The sequence below is a fragment of the Cygnus olor genome, chromosome Z (assembly GCF_009769625.2).
Source record: "Cygnus olor isolate bCygOlo1 chromosome Z, bCygOlo1.pri.v2, whole genome shotgun sequence".
NCBI classification, from domain to species: Eukaryota; Metazoa; Chordata; class Aves; order Anseriformes; family Anatidae; genus Cygnus; species Cygnus olor.
The window spans coordinates 54,450,136-54,470,660 of NC_049198.1; the positions used below are offsets into that span (position 1 = coordinate 54,450,136).

At 37.9% G+C, this 20,525-nt stretch overlaps 1 protein-coding gene across 14 annotated transcripts in view; it reads right to left on the reverse strand.

The window, feature by feature from the left end:
* PAM (peptidylglycine alpha-amidating monooxygenase) overlaps positions 1–20,525 on the reverse strand; it is a 141,507-nt gene that overhangs the window by 39,328 nt on the left and 81,654 nt on the right. For all 14 annotated transcript variants that reach the window (XM_040540658.1, XM_040540654.1, XM_040540664.1 and 11 more), the window contains 8 exons: positions 19,163–19,248; positions 17,713–17,796; positions 9,770–9,818; positions 9,225–9,292; positions 7,476–7,556; positions 7,283–7,359; positions 6,876–6,979; positions 1,003–1,190 (listed from right to left, as the gene is read on the reverse strand). In XM_040540658.1, the coding sequence (XP_040396592.1) occupies positions 1,003–1,190; positions 6,876–6,979; positions 7,283–7,359; positions 7,476–7,556; positions 9,225–9,292; positions 9,770–9,818; positions 17,713–17,796; positions 19,163–19,248 (737 nt within the window). The remainder of the gene's footprint in view (positions 1–1,002; positions 1,191–6,875; positions 6,980–7,282; positions 7,360–7,475; positions 7,557–9,224; positions 9,293–9,769; positions 9,819–17,712; positions 17,797–19,162; positions 19,249–20,525) is intronic.

A 20,525-nucleotide genomic window follows, 5' to 3' on the forward strand; every position in this document is an offset into this window, starting at 1 on the left:
TAGAAATTTAGAACTCTACATCCACCTGTCTATCCATCATAATGTAGGCAGACATATTACACGGTTATAGTAGAATCTAGGGTATTGTACTTTTCTTTGAAGTTGTTAAATTAAAACCAATACAGATAACTGATATGAAATTTTGCGCTATGCACTAAGTTTCGTAAAAACTTTGCGAAAGGGTAGCATAAACCTGCTTGATCAATGGGTCAAAGCCTAATTTAAATAGCAGTTCCAAGTCAATGAAGTCAGCAGAAAAAAAAAAAATCATATTATTACTCAGTAACTAGGATGAAATACATCCCAACGTTTATGACTTTTAGTGCCTATATAATGCAAAGGATTGCCCAACAAAAATGGAACAAATGATTCCAAGAGAACTAACTACAGAATGAGATATGATCTAGTTCTGTCTGGATAGTATTTTGTCATAATTAGTTATTAGCTTTCCAAGCAGCTTGTTAAAGCATTCTGCCTCTAATATCTGCTGCCCTGCATGGAACTGTACTTTACTATACTGACATATTTGCCATACTGCTTCTGAATAATACTGCTGTGCCAACATATATGCATAACAGTGTTTAACAGACATTTGATTCTTTCCATATCAAGGTACTGGGATCTAGAAAACTGGGATCTGGAAATGTTATGCTTCAACTTCACAGGAAATAGAAGCTAAAGCAACTATTAAAAAATTGTTAATGTTAAGTGCTGATATTTACCATAGCAAAGAGGTCAATCTTTGCGGTATATAGCTCAGTTAGCTATAAAAGTATGTTGGAAATTGAAAGATGACAATAGCAGAAAATAGGCAAAAGACAGAGACATTTTTCACCAAAATCAAGAGCAGAATCTCATAATGCTCTATAATTAACAGTTTGGATTTTATTCAAAATTGCATTTCTTTTCTATGAAAGTTTATCATAATAAAGCAACGCAGACAAACATATCAGTCAGCAAAAAAAGCCTAAAATAAAATGGATTGCAAGTTTTTTTTTCCACCTTCATGATGTCCATGAGTCATCTTTAGCATATCAGGCTTGACTGGAATAGGAATATTTGCTTCCTGTGGTATGTTTCTGAACATCTCAGGGTTTGCATTCTGTGTGCAGGTCATATACGAGACAGCATGTTTGGCTTCCATATAGTACATGATGTAAAAATTACACATTTCATCATTGGCTGTTCCCCTATACAATACAGAAAAGATGCAGCAGTTAGAGGAGGAAAATTAGCTCAATATAGAAGTTATCTAACATGCTTAACAGAATATTAAAAAAGTTGCAATTAAATGTTTAGAAGTCCCACACGAAAACACTTCATGGCTTCACAGCAGTGAACCAGTATCAGAAGTTTCTCTAGAAGAGAACGAGTCTCATTAGAAACTACCAGCTTGCACAAGCTCCTCTAGTATCTCAGAAATTCCTGAGAACTAAGTTTTGACCCTAGAGAAAACGGCATCGATGATTAAAACTGCTCTTCCTTCTCCTCTTTTGTACAGTGTACTCTTCATATTCCCCAATGTGTCATCAACTATGTACATGTTCTGATGAAAAAGACACAACTGTAACATTCATTATGTCATCACCCATATACTTTTGACTACCTGGGGTAAACTTCATTTAAAATCACTGGAAATAACTTCTATGTTTAATTTCAGCAGCTATCATTTAAGACAGTTGTTTTCCTCCACGTTCAAGTACATGCATTCACTGGCTAGTCACGGTGGTTCTAACACAGCAAAACTTGATTTCATTACATATTAAGACACCGTAAATAACTCCTAAAGTAAAGATAGCACTGTCTTCTTGAGAATAACTTGTTCACAAGCTTCAAGCTTCTGTACGAAGAAACATGAGTACAAGAGGAATGACTAATTGACAACTGTTATTCATGTACTTGAAACAGAAGAGGCTGTTCTGTATTGCTACATAATCCTGCCTTCAAGAGAAAGTTCAGCTGGCATGAGAAAGAATTTTCTTTGAAAAACATTACTTTATGCAGCAGACAATACCAGGGCTGTTTGCAACACTGTGATCTGTTTGTTTATTTATGCCATATGTGCTGATACCTATTATTATAGATACAGTCCTGACAATGGAATAAGCAATAACTTTAAAAGAAAGGTTCACAAAATAAAGGGTTTTATGTTAAGATTTTTAAATCCGCTTTCACAATTAACCAGTGAGCCCACAGTCATAAAATGACATAGGGGTGGCCTATTAGCTGTTCGCAAAAGACGTCAGTGCTGACTTTTGCAGCAGCATCCTGCAGCATTCATTTATTCACCATAGCAACAATAATGACACCAGCCAGAGGGGAGATAGAGGGAACATGGGAGAAGAGACTGTTTCAAAACGGGAATTGGTATTTCTCCGTGCATTGAAAATTTACTGTCCCTGGGAGACCACAAAAATCAGACTGACTTGGCAAGCTCTGCTTAAGCTTTTAGAAAGCATTCACTTCACTGTTGTACTCTAACTATGACGGCCTCTATTACAAAAAGGGAATGAGGAAGTTGCATGAACTCTGGTTCACCTGACATATAACTGTAAAAAATTTTAAATTACAAACTTTGAAATGTGTAGACACAGTAAAAAAACAAACAAACAAAAAAACCCTCTATCAACAACAGTTTTACTAAATTCATAGAAAACACAGAATCCTTCCATTAAATATTTGAACCACTGAGAAATCCCGTTTTGTGAATGAGTTTAATGAGTAGAAATGCTAATGTACAAATTAAAAAAAATCACATAAACCACCTTCATATCACAGCCACAGATATCTAGAAGTGTGTCCAGAAGTATATTCAGATCTTGGTATATGATCAATATACAGTGAAGTGAAACTAAAACATGATTTAGCAACAAAAAGCAAGATAATACAGTTAAAGAGTCTTAAATACTGAATATGGAACATTTTGCTACAGGCCCACGAACCTTCTCTGGAATGGTATAATACTTGTTTATTTTTGAAAATAAAAATTTCTGAAATGTATATTGCTGAAAATAAAAATGTTTATTTTTGAAAGGGAAAGATACAGCTAACACTGTTTTCCATCCATTAAGAGTTCCGTGCAATACACTGAATTACAACTGGGTAAAATATGGCGAATGGCACTTTCCTCTATAAAGACAAGAACTTGACATTGACTAGGCTCCAATTCTTTGAAGTCCTTTAGACTAGTAAACTGTGTATTACTTGACACAATATCAACTCTAATTTTTACTCTGAAACAACATTATGTTATCTGTTATAAAACTGCAGTGAGTGTTTGCATGGAGTACTTACTGGTTTCTAGAAAAAAAAAAGAATAAAGAAAGATTCCTTTGTAAATTAGTAATAGTTGTTATAGCTGTTGATCATACTTGACAAAGGTTAATTCGACCCTCTGTTATGAAGTTTGAGTCTGAGGAGAAATCCAGATAAATAAAATGGCCTATGGAAACTGTTGAAGAGATGACTCCTGCCTCACCTCTCTACAACAGAGATTTTAAGTCTGCAATCTTGTAATTACCTTGAAAATATACAGTGTCAACCACACAAGCAAAATCAGGTTTTATTTCTAAACCTTTGTTAGCCAAACTCTACGTACACAGAGGCATACCTCAATACCACATTTAATTTTTCCGACTAGGAGAAGAGCAGGCTGAAAAGGCTAATGTGAATCATGGAGGTCATGAAATAACAGAGCAAGATAACAGACGTGAGCTAGTGTAACTAAATGAAAACATGGAAAAAAAATCTAATGTGCAAAGAAACAGACAACACAGCTATGAAAGGTCTAAAAACAAAGCAAGAACATCTACTCCTTCCTCTTCTACTTACAGTCTGTACAGAAGTACAGACTTGGCCAAAAATGGCAATTTCAATCTTAATTAGATAAAAATGCAAAGAAATACAGGTAAAAACAAACTGAAATGAGTACTGTATTACAAAAAAGACAATCACTCAGCATTTTGAATGACAGTGCACTTGGACGTTACTATAGACATAATATTAAACAGTAACCGCACTGCACAATAGCCGTTGAGAAAGGCAGCAAGAAAGAATACCAAAGACCTATCGTGGACACAGTATTCATCAAGATAATTTGAGTGAAGCAGAGAATACGGTAATGTGAGAAGGTGTCCAGACCTTCAGAAATTCAGATTATAATGAAAGTAACATCTGAAGTAACTCAAAAAATGTCAAGCAAAAGAAAGAGTGCATTCATATGTAAGGCACTAGTTGGCTATCGTAGAAATTACAACACCATCAAGGAACTATAACACTGAAAACATATGTTTTAACGACAGGCAGAAAGCATATACTAGGAATAGTTAAGCTTTAAATGATCAGCTTTGGAAAGGGGAACAGACAAAGCAAACCCATAAGTTTGTTTTACCCCAGATTTCTCTGTATATTAAAGATAAATCACATAAGGAATTTAAGATCTTTCTCAGATAGTTCAAGGAAAAACAAAAATTCAAGCAGAAAATTAGAGACTGGGAAAGTGAACATGCAGACTTGATCTGATCCTTTTCAGGTATGTATTACTTCACAGTTTTCCTTTCACATGTACATTTCTTGTTTATTTTTCAGTGTTTATATTTGAAGCTTAAAGGATGGAACTCAAAAAAAATTTTGGGGGGGGTGGGGGTGGGGGTGGATAAGTCATTCTGAACAGAAGTAAGACAATGGCAATACAAGGAAAACACTTTCTAAGATTTAAACAACTTTCATACATTTTATTTTAACTGTTACTAACTTTCCATATACCCAGTATTGTTGGGAATGCATTCCTTTTTATCCTTTCATTTGGTATTTATGGTGATAGTTATTTCCCCATGTTTTCCAATTATTCATACTTCCATATTTTGCATTAATTTTTGTGTATTATTTTAACTTTTTCTTAAAACGTTTGTGTATTTTTCCTCAAAAAACACAAGCAGAAATTACATAATAGAAGTTCCCATCACTTCTTTCTCTTTGGAAGGTTATCAGCACATGGAAAACGAAGACCGTAATTCTCCTGGGACTGGTTCTTAAACTGTAAGGATTATTCAACAAACAGAAACTACTTTGCAGAATCTTATAGAAACATGACAAAATTTTAGAACTTCAAAAGGACTATAGTTGAATGTTACATAAAGGTTTTGGATATTACTGTTATGACCTTTGTAAAAACCATCTCTCAAACAATTCATTTTAGTTCAGCATTTTAACTGCCTATGGAAAAGAGTTAAATTTGTGTTGAACTCTTTAAGCCCACACTGAGATGCTATCTTAGCGTGCGTAGAGCATGAAACAAGTCATCCCTTGAGGTGCTGGTGCATTTACTTCCAGTAAAGAAAGACTTCTGCAAGGTATGTTCGTATCTCTACATGTCCAGTAAATTACAGTTTAGAGAACTGGTGCCAGTTAAGAGAATATTAATATTGCATGTATTTTTAAAGATGTATTTGTCAACTTAACCTTATAGGGCTCTCTCTGTCATCTTTGCCTAAGCAGCATCACTAACACACAGTTCAGATTTTTCTATTTATTATTAGTCACTTATGACTTAATTGTTTTTCATAAAAGCCTGTAAATTTTTATATTGAGAAAAAGGCAACTGGAACATTATTCCAAGCTTTAAGATTTGATTTTATGATGGGTCAGAATTTATCACAGTTTTATAAACTTACAGAAATCTTGTTTCTGAAATAGTGAAAAGAAATTGCAAAGCTCTATTATTTTATTTTAAATGGTCAATAACTTCAATTTATTAAAAATACAGTTTTTATAACTGACATTCTGATAATTACTCTAAGAGCAGAACCACCCAACATCTGAGCAAGGCCTTTGGTAGCATAGTTTCAGCTGAGAGATGTTCTGAACATTTCAGAAAAGTGATTACTCAAAAAAGAAAGGCTATGAACATATTGTAGAGTTAAATCCAGCAAACCAGCCAGCAAAACAGATCACTCCAGTGGAATTTAAGTTTCACAGAATCACAGGATCATCTAGGTTGGAAGAGACCTCCAAGATCACCCAGTCCAACCTCTGACCTAACACTAACAAGTCCTCCACTAAACCATATCACTAAGCTCTACATCTAAATGTCTTTTAAAGACCTCCAGGGATGGTGACTCAACCACTTCCCTGGGCAGCCCGTTCCAATGCCTAACAACCCTTTCAGTAAAGAAGTTCTTCCTAATATCCAACCTAAACCTCCCCTGGAGCAACTTTAGCCCATTCCCCCTTGTCCTGTCACCAGGCATGTGGGAGAATAGACCAACCCCCACCTCGCTACAGCCTCCTGTAAGGTACCTATAGAGAGCGATAAGGTCGCCCCTGAGCCTCCTCTTCTCCAGGCTGAACAATCCCAGCTCCCTCAGCTGCTCCTTGTAAGACTTGTTCTCCAGACCCCTCACCAGCTTCGTTGCCCTTCTCTGGACTCTCTCGAGCACGTCCATGTCCTTCTTGTAGCGAGGGGCCCAAAACTGAACACAGTACTCGAGGTGCGGCCTTCACCAAAGCCGAGTACAGGGGGACAATCACTTCCCTAGTCCTGCTGGCCACACTGCTTCTTATACAAGCCAGGATGCTGTTGGCCTTCTTGGCCACCTGAGCACACTGCTGGCTCATATTCAGCCGACTATCAACCAGTACTCCTAGGTCCTTCTCTGCCAGGCAGCTTTCCAACCACTCATCTCCCAGCCTGTAGCGCTGCTTGGGGTTGTTGTGCCCCAAGTGCAGGACCTGGCACTCGGCCTTGTTGAACTTCATACAGTTAAGTTTGTTAGAACTATGTTACAAGAAGACAAAAAAAATGTATTTCTGCATATAACCAATACCTTGGATAAAAAAATGGTTATAGAAGAATGGGCAAAATAGAGAAGATTTACCCTATATGTGTTTCTGTAGTTCTGCCTTCACCACTGAACACACATCTAGCTGCCAGGATATCATCATAGCTAACATCAACAGGATGTTCTACTGGATAAAATGCCTGAAAGAGAGGATGATTCACTCTAATTAGTAAAAGTGTCTCGTTGACGTCAGTTTACACACAAGAAGAACAGTACTACATGTCTGAAAAGTAATTTCAGTAAGGTTTTTATATCATAATGTGATCACAATAATTCCTGTCAGTATTCATGCTTAGTGGCACAATAACGTGCACCAGTGGAAACATTATGATGCAGACCTGTGGGCACGTGACTGTCAGATAAACTTCTTAGTTTTAAATACAAACAATTAAAATTTAAAGCTATAATGACAAATAAATAAATAAAACACAACAACAACCAACCTGTGGTAGCTGTGGACTCTGTCTACCAATTAATGTCCATTGACCATTTCTCACTCTGTATCCACTCACTACTTTACCTGTAATATACAAACGTGTACAGGGATATCAGATACACTTCTAGAAAAACATGTTGCAGGTTCAGCATTTTTCAATTAAATACTTTAAAATCCTAATGTTGCAATAAAATTCTTACCTAGTCTGTGTGTATGAACTCTGTAGGCAAAAAGGTGCATTGGAAACCTTTTGTAATGGCAGGCAATGTCTGCATCAACCACTGTTAAAATATGATGGCAATAAACACATAAAAACATATTATTTACTAAACAGAGGAAAGCTACACTACTGTACTTCATTCAGCGTGAAACTAGTTTACAAAAAGCATACCTACACTGGACAGACAATTTTAAAAGAGGATGGATAATATCTTTTATTTCTGTAGTATCTATCTCAAGACATCCTAAAATAAAAACAAGTAAAATGTATTACATATACTTACTTTCCGTGATGATCCAAAATGGGGCTGAAACTTAGCAGCACTTTTTACAGCGTACACTACCACTATTTAATGAAGTAAAATAATGTACTTTCTTATAGAGTGCATTCAGGGACATTTGAGATATGCTATGATAAACAAATAGTCTACTCAGGGAGAAATTAAAATAAACATATAATTCTAAAGCAATATAGTTTATAATGAAGGCCTGATTTTAAGATCATATAGTTATAGACCCACTCTTACAGATTTAGATACAGACCTTGTCAAAGAGGTGCGGTACAGACAACATCTGCAAGCTAGGAGTTAGGTGCAGGAACAGTAGCTAAGGGGTAGCCTACAGAGAAATTCCTCTGCAGACACCTCATAGAGAAGTGTAAGGGGACTGGCTGATGTTTTCATGTGTGTATCATACTTGATGCCTTACTTGAGGACAACAAATTTGAAGGAACATGAAAAGGCAGTAACAGTACTTGTTATTAACAGGTATAGAACTGGTTTTGTTCTCCCTTCTCTCATCCTATCCAACTGAAAAATTAATTTCTACACTAATCAAGTATTTCTGCAGAGGGGAAAAATAGTTGGATATTTTTAGATTAAACAGCAAAATAGCTTAATTTTCAGCTCAAACTACAAAGAGATTTCAAGATGCTGAATTCATTGAATAGGTGGGAGTCAGCTGAACATTTAACCACATCACCCTATTTGGGCAGCTAAGCTGTAACTGGGACAAGTGGCATCTTCAGATATCTAATTTGAAACTCAAGTATAGCAAAAGAAAACAAAACTTCAACTTCAAAATTTCAACTTACTTAAAACAGAACATTCCAGACTAGCTTGAAAAAAATATTAGGACTATTCAATCTGAGTTTTAGATACATTCGACCAAGTATGATTCTGAATAGGAACTGATCAGAAATTTCATTTTACAGTGTTTTTTTCAACATTTTGACCTTTTAACCAACCAGGAATATAGGAATACAAATTTTAAAGAGCAGCTCCTTACTGATAGAAATTCATTTATTGAAACTGACCTTTTAAGTAAATCACAAATATATAGCATGAACAACAAATGTAGATAAAAGAGTCCAAACTTTATGGATTTATGGGAAAGGGGAGAAAATAGGTAGGGCCTTTTTGGTAAAATATTGCTTAAGATGACAATAAATCAAATAAATACTTTTAAGAATCCTAGTAACTTCAATGCAGCATAGATCATTGTTGTTTTGTACAATATTACTTTCTACAATATTGACTGCCTCTGCAGATGTAGTCATTAGGAAATATGATACAATTTTACAATTATCCCTATTTTTTAATGATTTGTTTATTTTAACAATTAACTCTTCCATCAGCTAGTCTCCAAAATATTTTCTTCCACAATTGGCAGAAAAAAAAAAAAGAATCATAAACTGAAATTACATATCACTTTGTAGAATTACAACTTACCTTTCTCGCCTGGTGGTATTACGGTGCTCACAGACATCATGAGATACATTCCAGCAATCAAAGGCTGCCTGAAATTCAAAACCCAAGCTCTTCTAACCAATCTCTTTGTAAAACCAGACTGCAAGTGACATGATATGTTCAATACCATTAATTTCTAAATATTGGATTACTTTCAAAACTGGTCTACAGAAAAAGAAGCCATTACACAACACTTCCCTCTTTTTATATATGGACCTACAGTTTTTATAGCATCTGCTACAAAGTGTATGAAATAGGACAACATGATTATCTACATAATTGCTATCCTCTTCCCACATTTCTAAATGTGAACCTTTTAATCTGGTTTAACTCTGTCCTTATAGCAACCTATCACCAAATCTCATAGCAGGAATAAAAACTTTTGCTAGCAGATGACACGTGGCTTTGTATTGTAAGTATGTAATATTTTTATTTCACATTTTTTTCAGAGAAATCTAAAGGTTTCAATGTCTTCTCTATTGATGAAAAAAAAGTTGTAATAGGTATATATTTTTAAATGTACTCACTTTTGATGCGTCAGATGTAAAGTTACACCAGAGCAATCCTTGTGCTTATCTGTACAAATTACAAAACAGTTTAATCATCAGAAATGAATGCATGCAAAAGTACTGCACATAGGTAACATTCTTCTGGTGTATAACAAAATAACAGCAGACAAAATAAGTTTTAATCTTACTGTTTTCAGTAAAACATTCATACTGTGTAAATATTACTCAAATTTGCACAAACCTGAACAACATGGGGCTGCATTTATAGCGAAGTCTGTACAAAGTTCTTGTGGATGAAAAACTAAACTTGTCTTTTGACACTAGAAATTGCAGATCTTTATGAACTAGCATCTGGGAAATGAAACCATGACATTTTTACAATAGCAAGAAAAACTACTTGGCATCCAAAAAATGTATTTTGACAAAAATTAGAAAAAAGATTTGGGGATAAATTTTATTTTAGCCATTTATATATGTTAGCCAACAATGAATAAAACAGAAAACCTTGTAATAAAATTGGCATGTGAACTTGAGATATCTGTACAGACAATGGTTGTGTTTAATGCTGGATAACCTATAAAGACAGTAAAAACCCTAGTAGATATTAGACTTTACTTTCAATATATTCACAAAATAAACAGTCATTATTTCTACATAATATATAATTCAGTATATGTATTATGAGAGTGCAAAAGCTGCTGATCCAATCTCATTGGATTTCCATAACGTCCATCGTCATGTCTCCTGAGAATTCCTACTTTCTCCAGCTTTGTATCTCTCAGCAAACACTTCTTTATCTAAAAATCTGAACCAGTAAGTGACAGCAGTGATGCCTTTACAAATAGCAATGAGAAAAAAAAAAAAATAAAGCCAGTCTTAATTTTTATGGTATCTCTTTCATTTAAACTACCTAATCCCGTAGCTGCATTGAATGAATTAGGAAGGCATGCCTAATTAGAATTTTTGAAACTAAGCGCAACTAAGCAGAAGGAAAACTGCTGAAAATTCAAGTGGTACTGCAGAAAGAAAAGAGGATCAATACAACACAGATGGAATTAAGTAACAGTCAGGGGACACGGAATCTGCATGGATGAGCAAGGAGCTCCTGGCAAGACACAAACAGAAGAAGGAAGTATATGGAATGTGGAAAAAGGGACAGGCCACTTGGGAGGAATACAGGAACAACGTCAAAGTATGCAAGGATGTGATGAGGAAGGCCAAGGCTCATTTGGAATTAAATCTGGCAAGGAATGTCAAGGACAAGAAGAAGGGCTTCTTCAAATACATCAGTAGAAAAAGGAAGACTGGGGAAATGTTGGCCCGCTGCTGAATGGGGCGGGTGCTCTGGTGAGAAAGGATACGGAGCAGGCAGAGTTGCTGAACACGTTTTTAAATTCAGTCTTTACTGCTAAGATCAACCCTCAGGAATCTCAGACCCCAGAGACAAGAGAGCAAGTCCGGAGAAAGGAGGACTTTGTTAGTCAAAGATTGGGTCAGAGATCATTTAAGCAAACCTGACATCCACAAATCCATGGGCCCTGATGGAATGCACTCACACATGCTGAGTGAACTGGCTAATGTTATTGTTGGCCACTCTCCATCATCTTTTAAAAGTTGTGGAGCACAGGAGAGGTGCCTGAGTACTGGAAGAAAGCCAATGTCACTCCGGTCTTCAAAAAGGGCGAGAAGGAGGATAGAGGCAACTACAGGCCATTCAGCCTCACCTCCATCCCTGGAAAGGTGATGGAACAGCTCATCCTGGAGGTCATCTCCAAGCATGTGGAGGAAAAGATGATGATCATGAATAGCCAGCATTGATTCGTTCATGGTTAACCGATTTGATAACCTTCTGTGATGAGATTGACTGGCTGGGTAGATGGGGGGAGAGCAGTGGATGTGGTCTATCTTGACTTCAACAAGGCTTTTGACACTGTCTCCCAGAACATCCTCATAGACAAGCTCAGGGAAGCGCGGCCTAAATGAGTGGACAGTGAGGTGGATTGATAATTGGCTGGATGGAAGAGCTCAGAGGGTTGTGCTTAGCAGTACAGAGTCTACTTGGAGGCCTGTAGCTAGTGGTGTCCCCCAGGGGTCAGTACGGGGTCCAGTCTTGTTCAACTTACTCATCAACAACCTGGGCGATGAAACAGAGTGCACCCTCTGCAAGTTTGCTGATGACACAAAGCTGGAAGGAGTGGCTGATACCACAGAGTGTGTCTCCACTGGTCACAAACGAAGGCGACTGAGCCATCAATACCTTAAAAAGCTAGTGGAAATTCATAAACTGGAGAGGTGAGACCCCAGATTATGTTCAGGTTTTGTACAGAGCAAATCCACCATGATGTTTATGCTGCTTCTGTCATGTGCGTGTCTAAAGTGCAGTTCTTTCAGTAAATGCCATGCGGTAGGATAATCCTGTAATTATTCTTTAATTAGGGGACTGTTTTCTTTGGCTTTTTTTTTTTTTTGCATGTGTGCATGTGTGTGTGTGTATAGAGTAAACTACAGCAAGGAGTTCAGAGATCAGATCTGCATATCGAAGAAGAGGAAATAACCTTTACAGTGATCCCCACTCTCTTAGCATGCTTGTTCAACCCACTTCATGGTAAATCCAAGGTGAAAAAAAAATAAAGAAAAAAGACAAACAAATCAAAACACCAACCCAACCCAACAGTCTTCATAACATCTGGGGCAAGGTGCTACAGGCCCTGTGGGGCAGACAGCCCATGGCGATGACACTGGGTGATGGGCTGTGACCCCGCAGCCCTCGCTGCTTATCTTGGGGCACCAGCAGAGGTCACATCACCTTGCTTGTGCCTGGACTCCAGCTGAGCGTGTGTGAGAGGCTTGGAGCATTGAGCGAGGGTTTGGTTGAGCTGTGCTGTGGGGCTGCTGGCAGCTGCTCTCAATGCCCGCCCCTGCAGCCATTGCCCGTGTCTCCCTGGCACTGCCTGGCTCAGGCAGCCGGGGCCCCGCGTGGTGCGCTTGCAGCAGCAGAGGTGAGCTGTGCAGGGACACAGGCCCCAGGGCTGGGGCAGGGGGTGGGGGCGGGCACGGGACAGCGCAGCTGCAGGGCCAGGGGGTTTTCTGCTGAGGGGCTGGGGTATTGCTGCTGCTCACCCCAGCACAGCGAGTGACTCTGGCCTCTCTCCCTTGGGCAGTTTGGGACACCCTTTGGCAGCTGCAGCGCCAGGGCAGGGGAGCAGCTTCTTGACCTCAGCTCTCCCCAGCCCACTGAAGAGCCCGGTGGTCATGGACGTGCCATCAGACTGGACCTGCCCAGCCTGTGGGGACAGTTGGGACGATGTCACCTAAGTGACCCCGTCTCCAGCAGCTTTGCTATGGCTGTGCACTGTGGTGGGCAAAGAAAAATGCAAGTTGCCCCCTCTGCAGGAAGACAATCAACAGGGCGAGGGGGAATGGGCTAAAGTTGCTCCAGGGGAGGTTTAGGTTGGATAATAGGAAGAACTTCTTTACTGAAAGGGTTGTTAGGCATTGGAATGGGCTGCCCAGGGAAGTGGTTGAGTCACCATCCCTGGAGGTATTTAAAAGATGTTTAGATGTAGAGCTTAGTGATATGGTTTAGTGGAGGACTTGATAGTGTTAGGTCAGAGGTTGGACTAAGTGATGTTGGAGGTCTCTTCCAACCTAGATGATTCTGTGATTCTGTAAAATACATCAGTAGCAAGACGAAGACTTGGGAGAATGTACGTCCACTACTGAATGGTGCAGGTGCTCTTCTGATAATGGATACACAGAAGAAAGACTTACTGAAGCCCTCTTTGCTTCACTCTTTACTGCTAAGGCCAGATCTCAGGAATCCCAAACCCCAGAGACAAGACAAACTATGGATAAAGGAAGATTTTCCCTTGTTTGAGTAGTACTGGGTTAGAGATCATTTAGGCAAGCCTGACAGCTTGCCAGGTTGGATGGGGCTTTGAGCAACCTTGCTTAGTGGGAGGTGTCCCTGCCCATGGCAGGGGAGTTAGAATTAAATGATCTATAAGGTCTCATCCCATCCAAACCATTCTGTAATACCCACAAATCCATGGAACCGGGCAGGTGTGGAGGGAGCTGATGGATGTTACAACTAAGCAACTCTCCATCATCTTTGAAAAGTGATGGAGAACAGGGGAGGTACCTGAGACCTGGAAGAAAATCCATGTCGTTTTAATATTCAAAAAGGGCTAGAAGGAGGACCCAGGAAACGACAAGCCAGTCGGCCTCACCTTCATCCCTGGAAAGGTGATGGAACAGCTCATTCCTGGAAGTCATCTCCAAGCATATGGAGGAAAAGAAGGTGATCAGGAGTAGTCAGCATGCATTCACCAAGGAGAAATCATGCTTAATGAATCTGATAGCCTTCTACGATGGGATGACTGGCTGGGTGGATGAGGGGAGAGCAGTGGATGTTGTTGTCCACCTTGACGTCAGCAAGGCTTTTGACACTGTCTCCCAGAACATCCTCATAAACAAGCTTGGAAAGTGTGGGTTAGATGAGTGGACAGAGAGGTGGATTGAGAACTGGCTGGATAGCAGAGCTCAGAGGGTTGTGTTGAGCGGTACAGAGTCTAGCTGGAGGCCCAGAACTAGTGGTGTCTCCTCAGGGGTCAGTACTGCGTCCAGTCTTGTTCAACTTATCCATCAATTACTTGGATGAAGGATCAGAGTGCACCCTTAGCAAGTTTGCAGATGAAACTGTGAAGGAGTGGCTGACAAATCAAAACGCTGTGCTGCCATTCAGAGAGACCTGGACAGGCTGGAGAGTAGACTGGAGAAGAACCTCATGAAGTTCAACAAAGGCAAGTGCAGGGTCCTGCACATGGGGCGGAAAAACCCCATGCACCTGGACAGGTTAGGTGTTGACCTGTTGGAAAGCAGCTGTGTGGAGAAGGACCTGTGAGTCCTGGTGGACAACAAATTAAGCATGAATCAGCAATGTGCCCTTATGGCCAAGACAGCCAGTGGTATCCTGGGGTTCATTATGGAGTGTTGCCAGCAGGTCAAGAAATGTTATCTTCCCTCTCTACTCAGCCCTGGTGAGGCCACATCTGGAGTACTGTGCCCAGTTCTGGGTCTCCTCAGTACAAGAAAAGCATGGAGCTTCTGGAGACAGTCCAGCAGAGTGCTATGATGATGATTAGGGGACTGAAGCATCTCTCTTAGGAGGAAAGGCTGAGAGACCTGGGCTTCTTCAGCCTAGAGAAGACTGAGAGTGGATCTTATTGAGGAATACAAATATCTTGAGAAAGGATGTCAAGATGATGGGGCCAGACTTTTCAGTGGAGCCCAGCAACAGGATAAGAGGCAATGGGCACAAACTGAAACAAAAGATGTTCCATCTGAATGTAAGGAAAAACTTCATTACTGCGAGAGTGAGAGAGCACTGGAAAAGGTTGAACAGAGAGGCTGTGGAGTCTCCTCCTTGAAGATCTTCAAAGCCTCCCTGAACATGGTCCCGTGCAACATGCTCTAGGTGACCCTGCATGAGCAGGGGAGTTGAACTAGATGACCTCCAGAGGTCCCTACCAACCTCAACCATTCTGGCATTCCATGAATTTCTGTCTGTCTTTCTTAAGCTACATGTAATATTGCATCAGATACAGAGATTTAGGTACCTACATTTCGTACAACGGAGTGAATATTGGTTTGGTAGAGCACTGACAAACGCACAAGTTCACTTGCAATTATGCTAGAAGTATTTTAACTATTAGCACACACACATAAAGCTAGCAAGCCAGTTATTGTCACTGTATGGACCATGTTTTAGCTGTTTTATAAAAACAGCCAAATGAACAATATACTGTATAAAATAGAATTTTTCAGTAAAATACAACACAATCTTGCATACAGCATTTCTGTGCAATCATGTGTACAGAAAAATACTAGACACTGATAAATTAATTTAAACTTTAAGATAAAAATAATCTCATTTCAAATAGTCTTTAAAACACATTTAAAATACAGTCTTCGAGCGCTTTAAGTTACTTTTTAAAACTGAGAACAAGTTTTTCTAAAAACACAGTCATCACATGGCAAGCCATTTGCTGGGGGTGGCAGAGAGGAGGTAGAGAAGAAGATGATGAGGCTGAAGAAGAGAAAGGACTGGACCAAATAAAAGACTAAGTTACAGCAGATAACAGCAGGTGACAAGAATTAAGGTATTGTCAGAAATGGCTTTAAAGAATGAAACAGGTTACAAAGATAGCAAATGATGGAATGTGATTAACCTGTTTTAACTGGTTCTGAAAGGTATTATTGACAACTTAATAACTTTGATTCTAGAGAATAAGGTCTATATTCTCACGTGCTGGGAACTACTAAATAGTATGACAGGTTAGAAACAACATTAATCTTTTTTACAAGGGCAGGAAAAAAAAATCTAGGGATTGGAAGAAAAAAATATTTTTTAAATCGGATTTGAAATTACTTATACAGAAGAATGAATCATGAATAGTGTGACAACTGCACTTTATATCACTAAAACCCAAATTTTAAATTTTGATAGGTGCGCATTTTATGCTCTGCTAAACATGAATATTTAAATGTGGATTATAGCTAAGAGAAAAGGAAAGCATAATTAGCTTAACAACTGGTTAATGAAATGAAGAAATATCCTTTTTACAAATAATTGAAAATGAGTGTTGATAAATTTTAACTATATTTTTCCACCCAAAATGGATAGGAGGTAGAATTGGGTGCTAGTACGTAAACAATTACTACTTCAAGCCAAATATTTTGTATTTACAATGATTTACAGGTCAGAAAATTAAACTCTGAACAGTGCTTCTGAATTCTTGATACACTACTGGAAGCATAATAAGGTAACAGTATATTTCATCATTTGTCATCTATTCTGAATTGCAACAACTGTGCCATGACTATGCAAAGTGTAATGACTATATTCTTACATTTTGAAAAGCCACATTTATCAACAGACATCTCATTCCATACAAAAATAGTTTCAGATAATTCCTGAAGTTTAAAAGCATCTCTAAAAGTAGTCTAAGGTTCTGTATTATATATCCTTGAATGCAACAGTCAAGGTTTAGGGGACTTTAAATTACAAGGACTTAAATTACTTAAATTATATTTTCTCCACTGGAATTTTCACAGGCAGAATAAATTAGAAATATCTTCTCATAAAAACAGTAAAAAATGTAATTACTTTTCACTTGGCTTTGAACTAAAAGGGGGTAGACTTGAAGAAATTCTTTACTCAGAGGGTGGTGAGGCATTGGAACAGGTTGCTCAGAGAAGCTGTGGATGCCCCATCCCTGGAAGTCTTCAAGACCAGGCTGGATGGGGCTTTGAGCAACCTGGTCTAGTGGGAGGTGTCCCTGCCCATGGCTGGGGTGTTGGAACCAGGTCTTTAAGGTCCCTTCCAATCCGAGCCATTTTATGAGTCTACAATCCTATGAATTTTTGAATGTGCATTAATGAAAGCCAAATGCCCACTCACAAAAATAAGCATATTGCCATTCTTGAAATTATTTTAATCTTTTTATGAAAAATACTGTCTCCATGATTTACAACTTTTAGAATTGCAAACACAGATACTGTATTTGACTGGCAAGCGTATGTCATCTTCCCCACCAGCTATTCAAGTGTGGTTAGCCATTTTCACGTGTATTTGTCCCAACTTCCTTAAATACAATGCTGAATTATACAGTCACAAAGGTCCTCCCTAAACTCAAGATTATTCATCTATTTCTTCATTCATTTAATTCACTTGATCTCAATCTTTAAAACAAAATAAATCTGTTCACCAAAGATAAAGCAAGTTTATAAAGAAGTCAAATTAATATACAACCTTAATTACAAATATGCCAGCTGATGTTTATCTTTGTGAGTGGTACTAACAGAAAAAATATTTTGTGCAGATTATGTAAATATAAAAACATTTATACTCTGAATTTCTCTAACTGATATAACAACGAACAAAGTTCAAAAATACCTACCTCTAAATGCACTGATATCGCCGTAATGTACCTGGAGTACAAAAAACTTGCCACCTGTTTCTCCTCCAACTCTGAATCCAACACCTAAGGGAAGGAAAACACATTAAACTAAATAAAAAGCAAGTTTTTTGCCATCCCTGTAGCTTTTGCTAGATCTTTCATCTCCCAATCTCTTACAGTTAGTACCCTTCACAGGTAGTAACACTTATTATGTACACATGAAAATTAAAAGGAAACAAAAAGATTCAAAGTAAAATATTTTGAGTTGAAAATTAACATTGTACACTAAAAAAAATCTTGTGAAATTTATGAAGCTATGTTACTTGCTGAGAGAAATAACAATAGGCACAAAAAATGGAGGAATTTGAAATAAGTTCAATAATTGCAAAATACCACCATCACCAAAGAGATTTTTCTAAACTGGTTCTACAATTAAAATTCCTGGAAAGAAGCAGTGAAAGCAATTTCTACTTACACAGACACTGAATTCCACTAGATTAAAAACTGCCAGTGGCAAAAGCCATGTAAAGTGGACTGCAGCCTCTCTGTGCACAGTGATATCGTTATGATAAAAAAAACCCTCCATATATGGTATTTACGAGCAGCTTAAAGACAAGCAAATTATTACTAGCTGAGGTTTAACAGCAGAGCAAACACCACATTTTCACAGAATCCTCGAAGTGTCAATTTTTTTAACTGACATTTTAATAACCAGATCAATTGATACTTTTGGTGTAAAAATTATTTCAAATAAACTGCTTCATGATACTGCTCCCAATTATGAAATGCAGCAATAAAAGATAAGAGAAAAAGAATTTCAAATTCCAAGTATTTTATATACATACATTTATTTATATATAAGCTAATAGATGCTAGATGTTTCCAGGACCACTAGAGGTAATTAGAAAAAAACACTTCTCCCTGTCTTCCTAGTAGCCTACAGAATTTTAATGTTGAATCAGCAAAGTGGATCTATACAATCCATCAAACAAAAGTGGAAATAACATGTTGCTCACCTACATGAAAACATCAAGAAAAGAAAAAAAACACAAAATTATTCAGTATATTTAGCACAGAGAAAAAAAAATCAATATTTAGATTGAATTTGTTTGTGCTTTCCCAAACACACAAAAATATTGTAATACAATTTCAGAGAGATGGCATAAACTGTGCCATTGACAGGTATATAAATAGTACCTTTCCAATAACATACAGTAGGAAGTTCAATATTAATGTCACATATATTATTAATTCCCCATCACCTTTTCTCCCCATAATGATACTGCAAATTTAGCTAGCACAATACTTTCCCAATTTATGAAGTTAAAGTTTATACAGTTTCCAACAGCTAGACACAGTTTTATATAAAGTTCCTAGATGTCCCAGCTGCTTATTTCCACATCCTCTCCTCTCCCCTGCACATGAGGACTTCACATTAAAGGCACAATACCTTTGGGTAGCCTGGTGGGTGGAGCATTTCTTGCCCAAGCATACAAAATGTTAGATTTGTCTTTGCATGTTCCTTCATCGCAGTCCCTAAAAATATGAAAAGAAAAGGATTTTTTTCTTTTCTGAAATCAGAAAACAGCAGGTGAATTACATGGAAAACCGCTAATTTTAAGATCTATGAAGATGTTTTTGGTTGTATTTTGATTAAACGCAGTTCTTCTAATGTAGACTACTTTCCTGGCTATCATTAGATCCTCCACCTTATTCACTTTTTTTTTTTTTTTTTTTTTTTTTTACACTTCCTCTGCTTTAAGATAATATTAGGCAAACAGAATCAAAAACACAAAATTCTTACAGCCCCTGCCAGTCTAGTAGCCAGTATTAAGAAACAAGGAACCTTTTGTGAGAAAGAACCATCTGGAAATTTCTAGCAACATTAGCTCAAGTGCCACAAAATGGCAATGGATGCCATGTTTACACAGAGGGACAGAGTTCATGTATAAAGTACACAAAAACGCAAGACATGAAAGTTTTAAGTCAAAACTGATATTTAAAATTCATCTAAAGATTGTTGGCAAAAAAGAAGTACACTAGGAGAGGTTGTATGTGAAGCAAATAGAAGGTATTCGTGCTCCTCCCTTTCACAGAAGGAAAAATATGATTTTCTATATGATTTTCTAAGATTTCCAATAGCGTTAGCTATTGTGTTTTCTTCTGACAGAAAGCACTGCCATAATCATGAGGCTACCATCAGCAAAGGGAACAGGATACTTCTTTCCCTTTGCTAATTTTGCTCATAACACATATTTCTAGACCTTCACAATTACTAATTTGGAGATCACTTCACTACATCTTCCACCCCCTGGCTCCCCAGCGAAACATATCTAAAGAGGAACTTCATTTCTGGACGAGACAAACAGATTTAAGTGTAAGTGAATTGTTTCATCACTAATGATTCATACAGCTGCAGGTAAAATCTGTGCAGCTTTCAACTGATAAAAGCTAAAAATACAAAAGACTCCAGGGATCTAACCAGCCACTGGGCTGCACAGGCCAGAAATACATTAATAATATTGGCTAGGAGGATCAATAGCAGAAACCACAAGCACAGTCACAATTTCACCACCACAAAGCAGGCCAGCTAGCCTTCATTTATATCACAGTATTTGTTAGGACCTTAGCAAAATAATATTCTATCACATTAACTAGTTAAAACAAAACAAAACGGTAGGCTGTTCCAAACTTTCCTCCTGAGGCACCAGGAAGAATGTTGTTCTTTCACGCTGTTCTCTCATTATACTTAAAAAATGGTCAACTTTAATTTAGGCATAATTGCTGATCTTGAAACTTTTCAAGTTTTCATT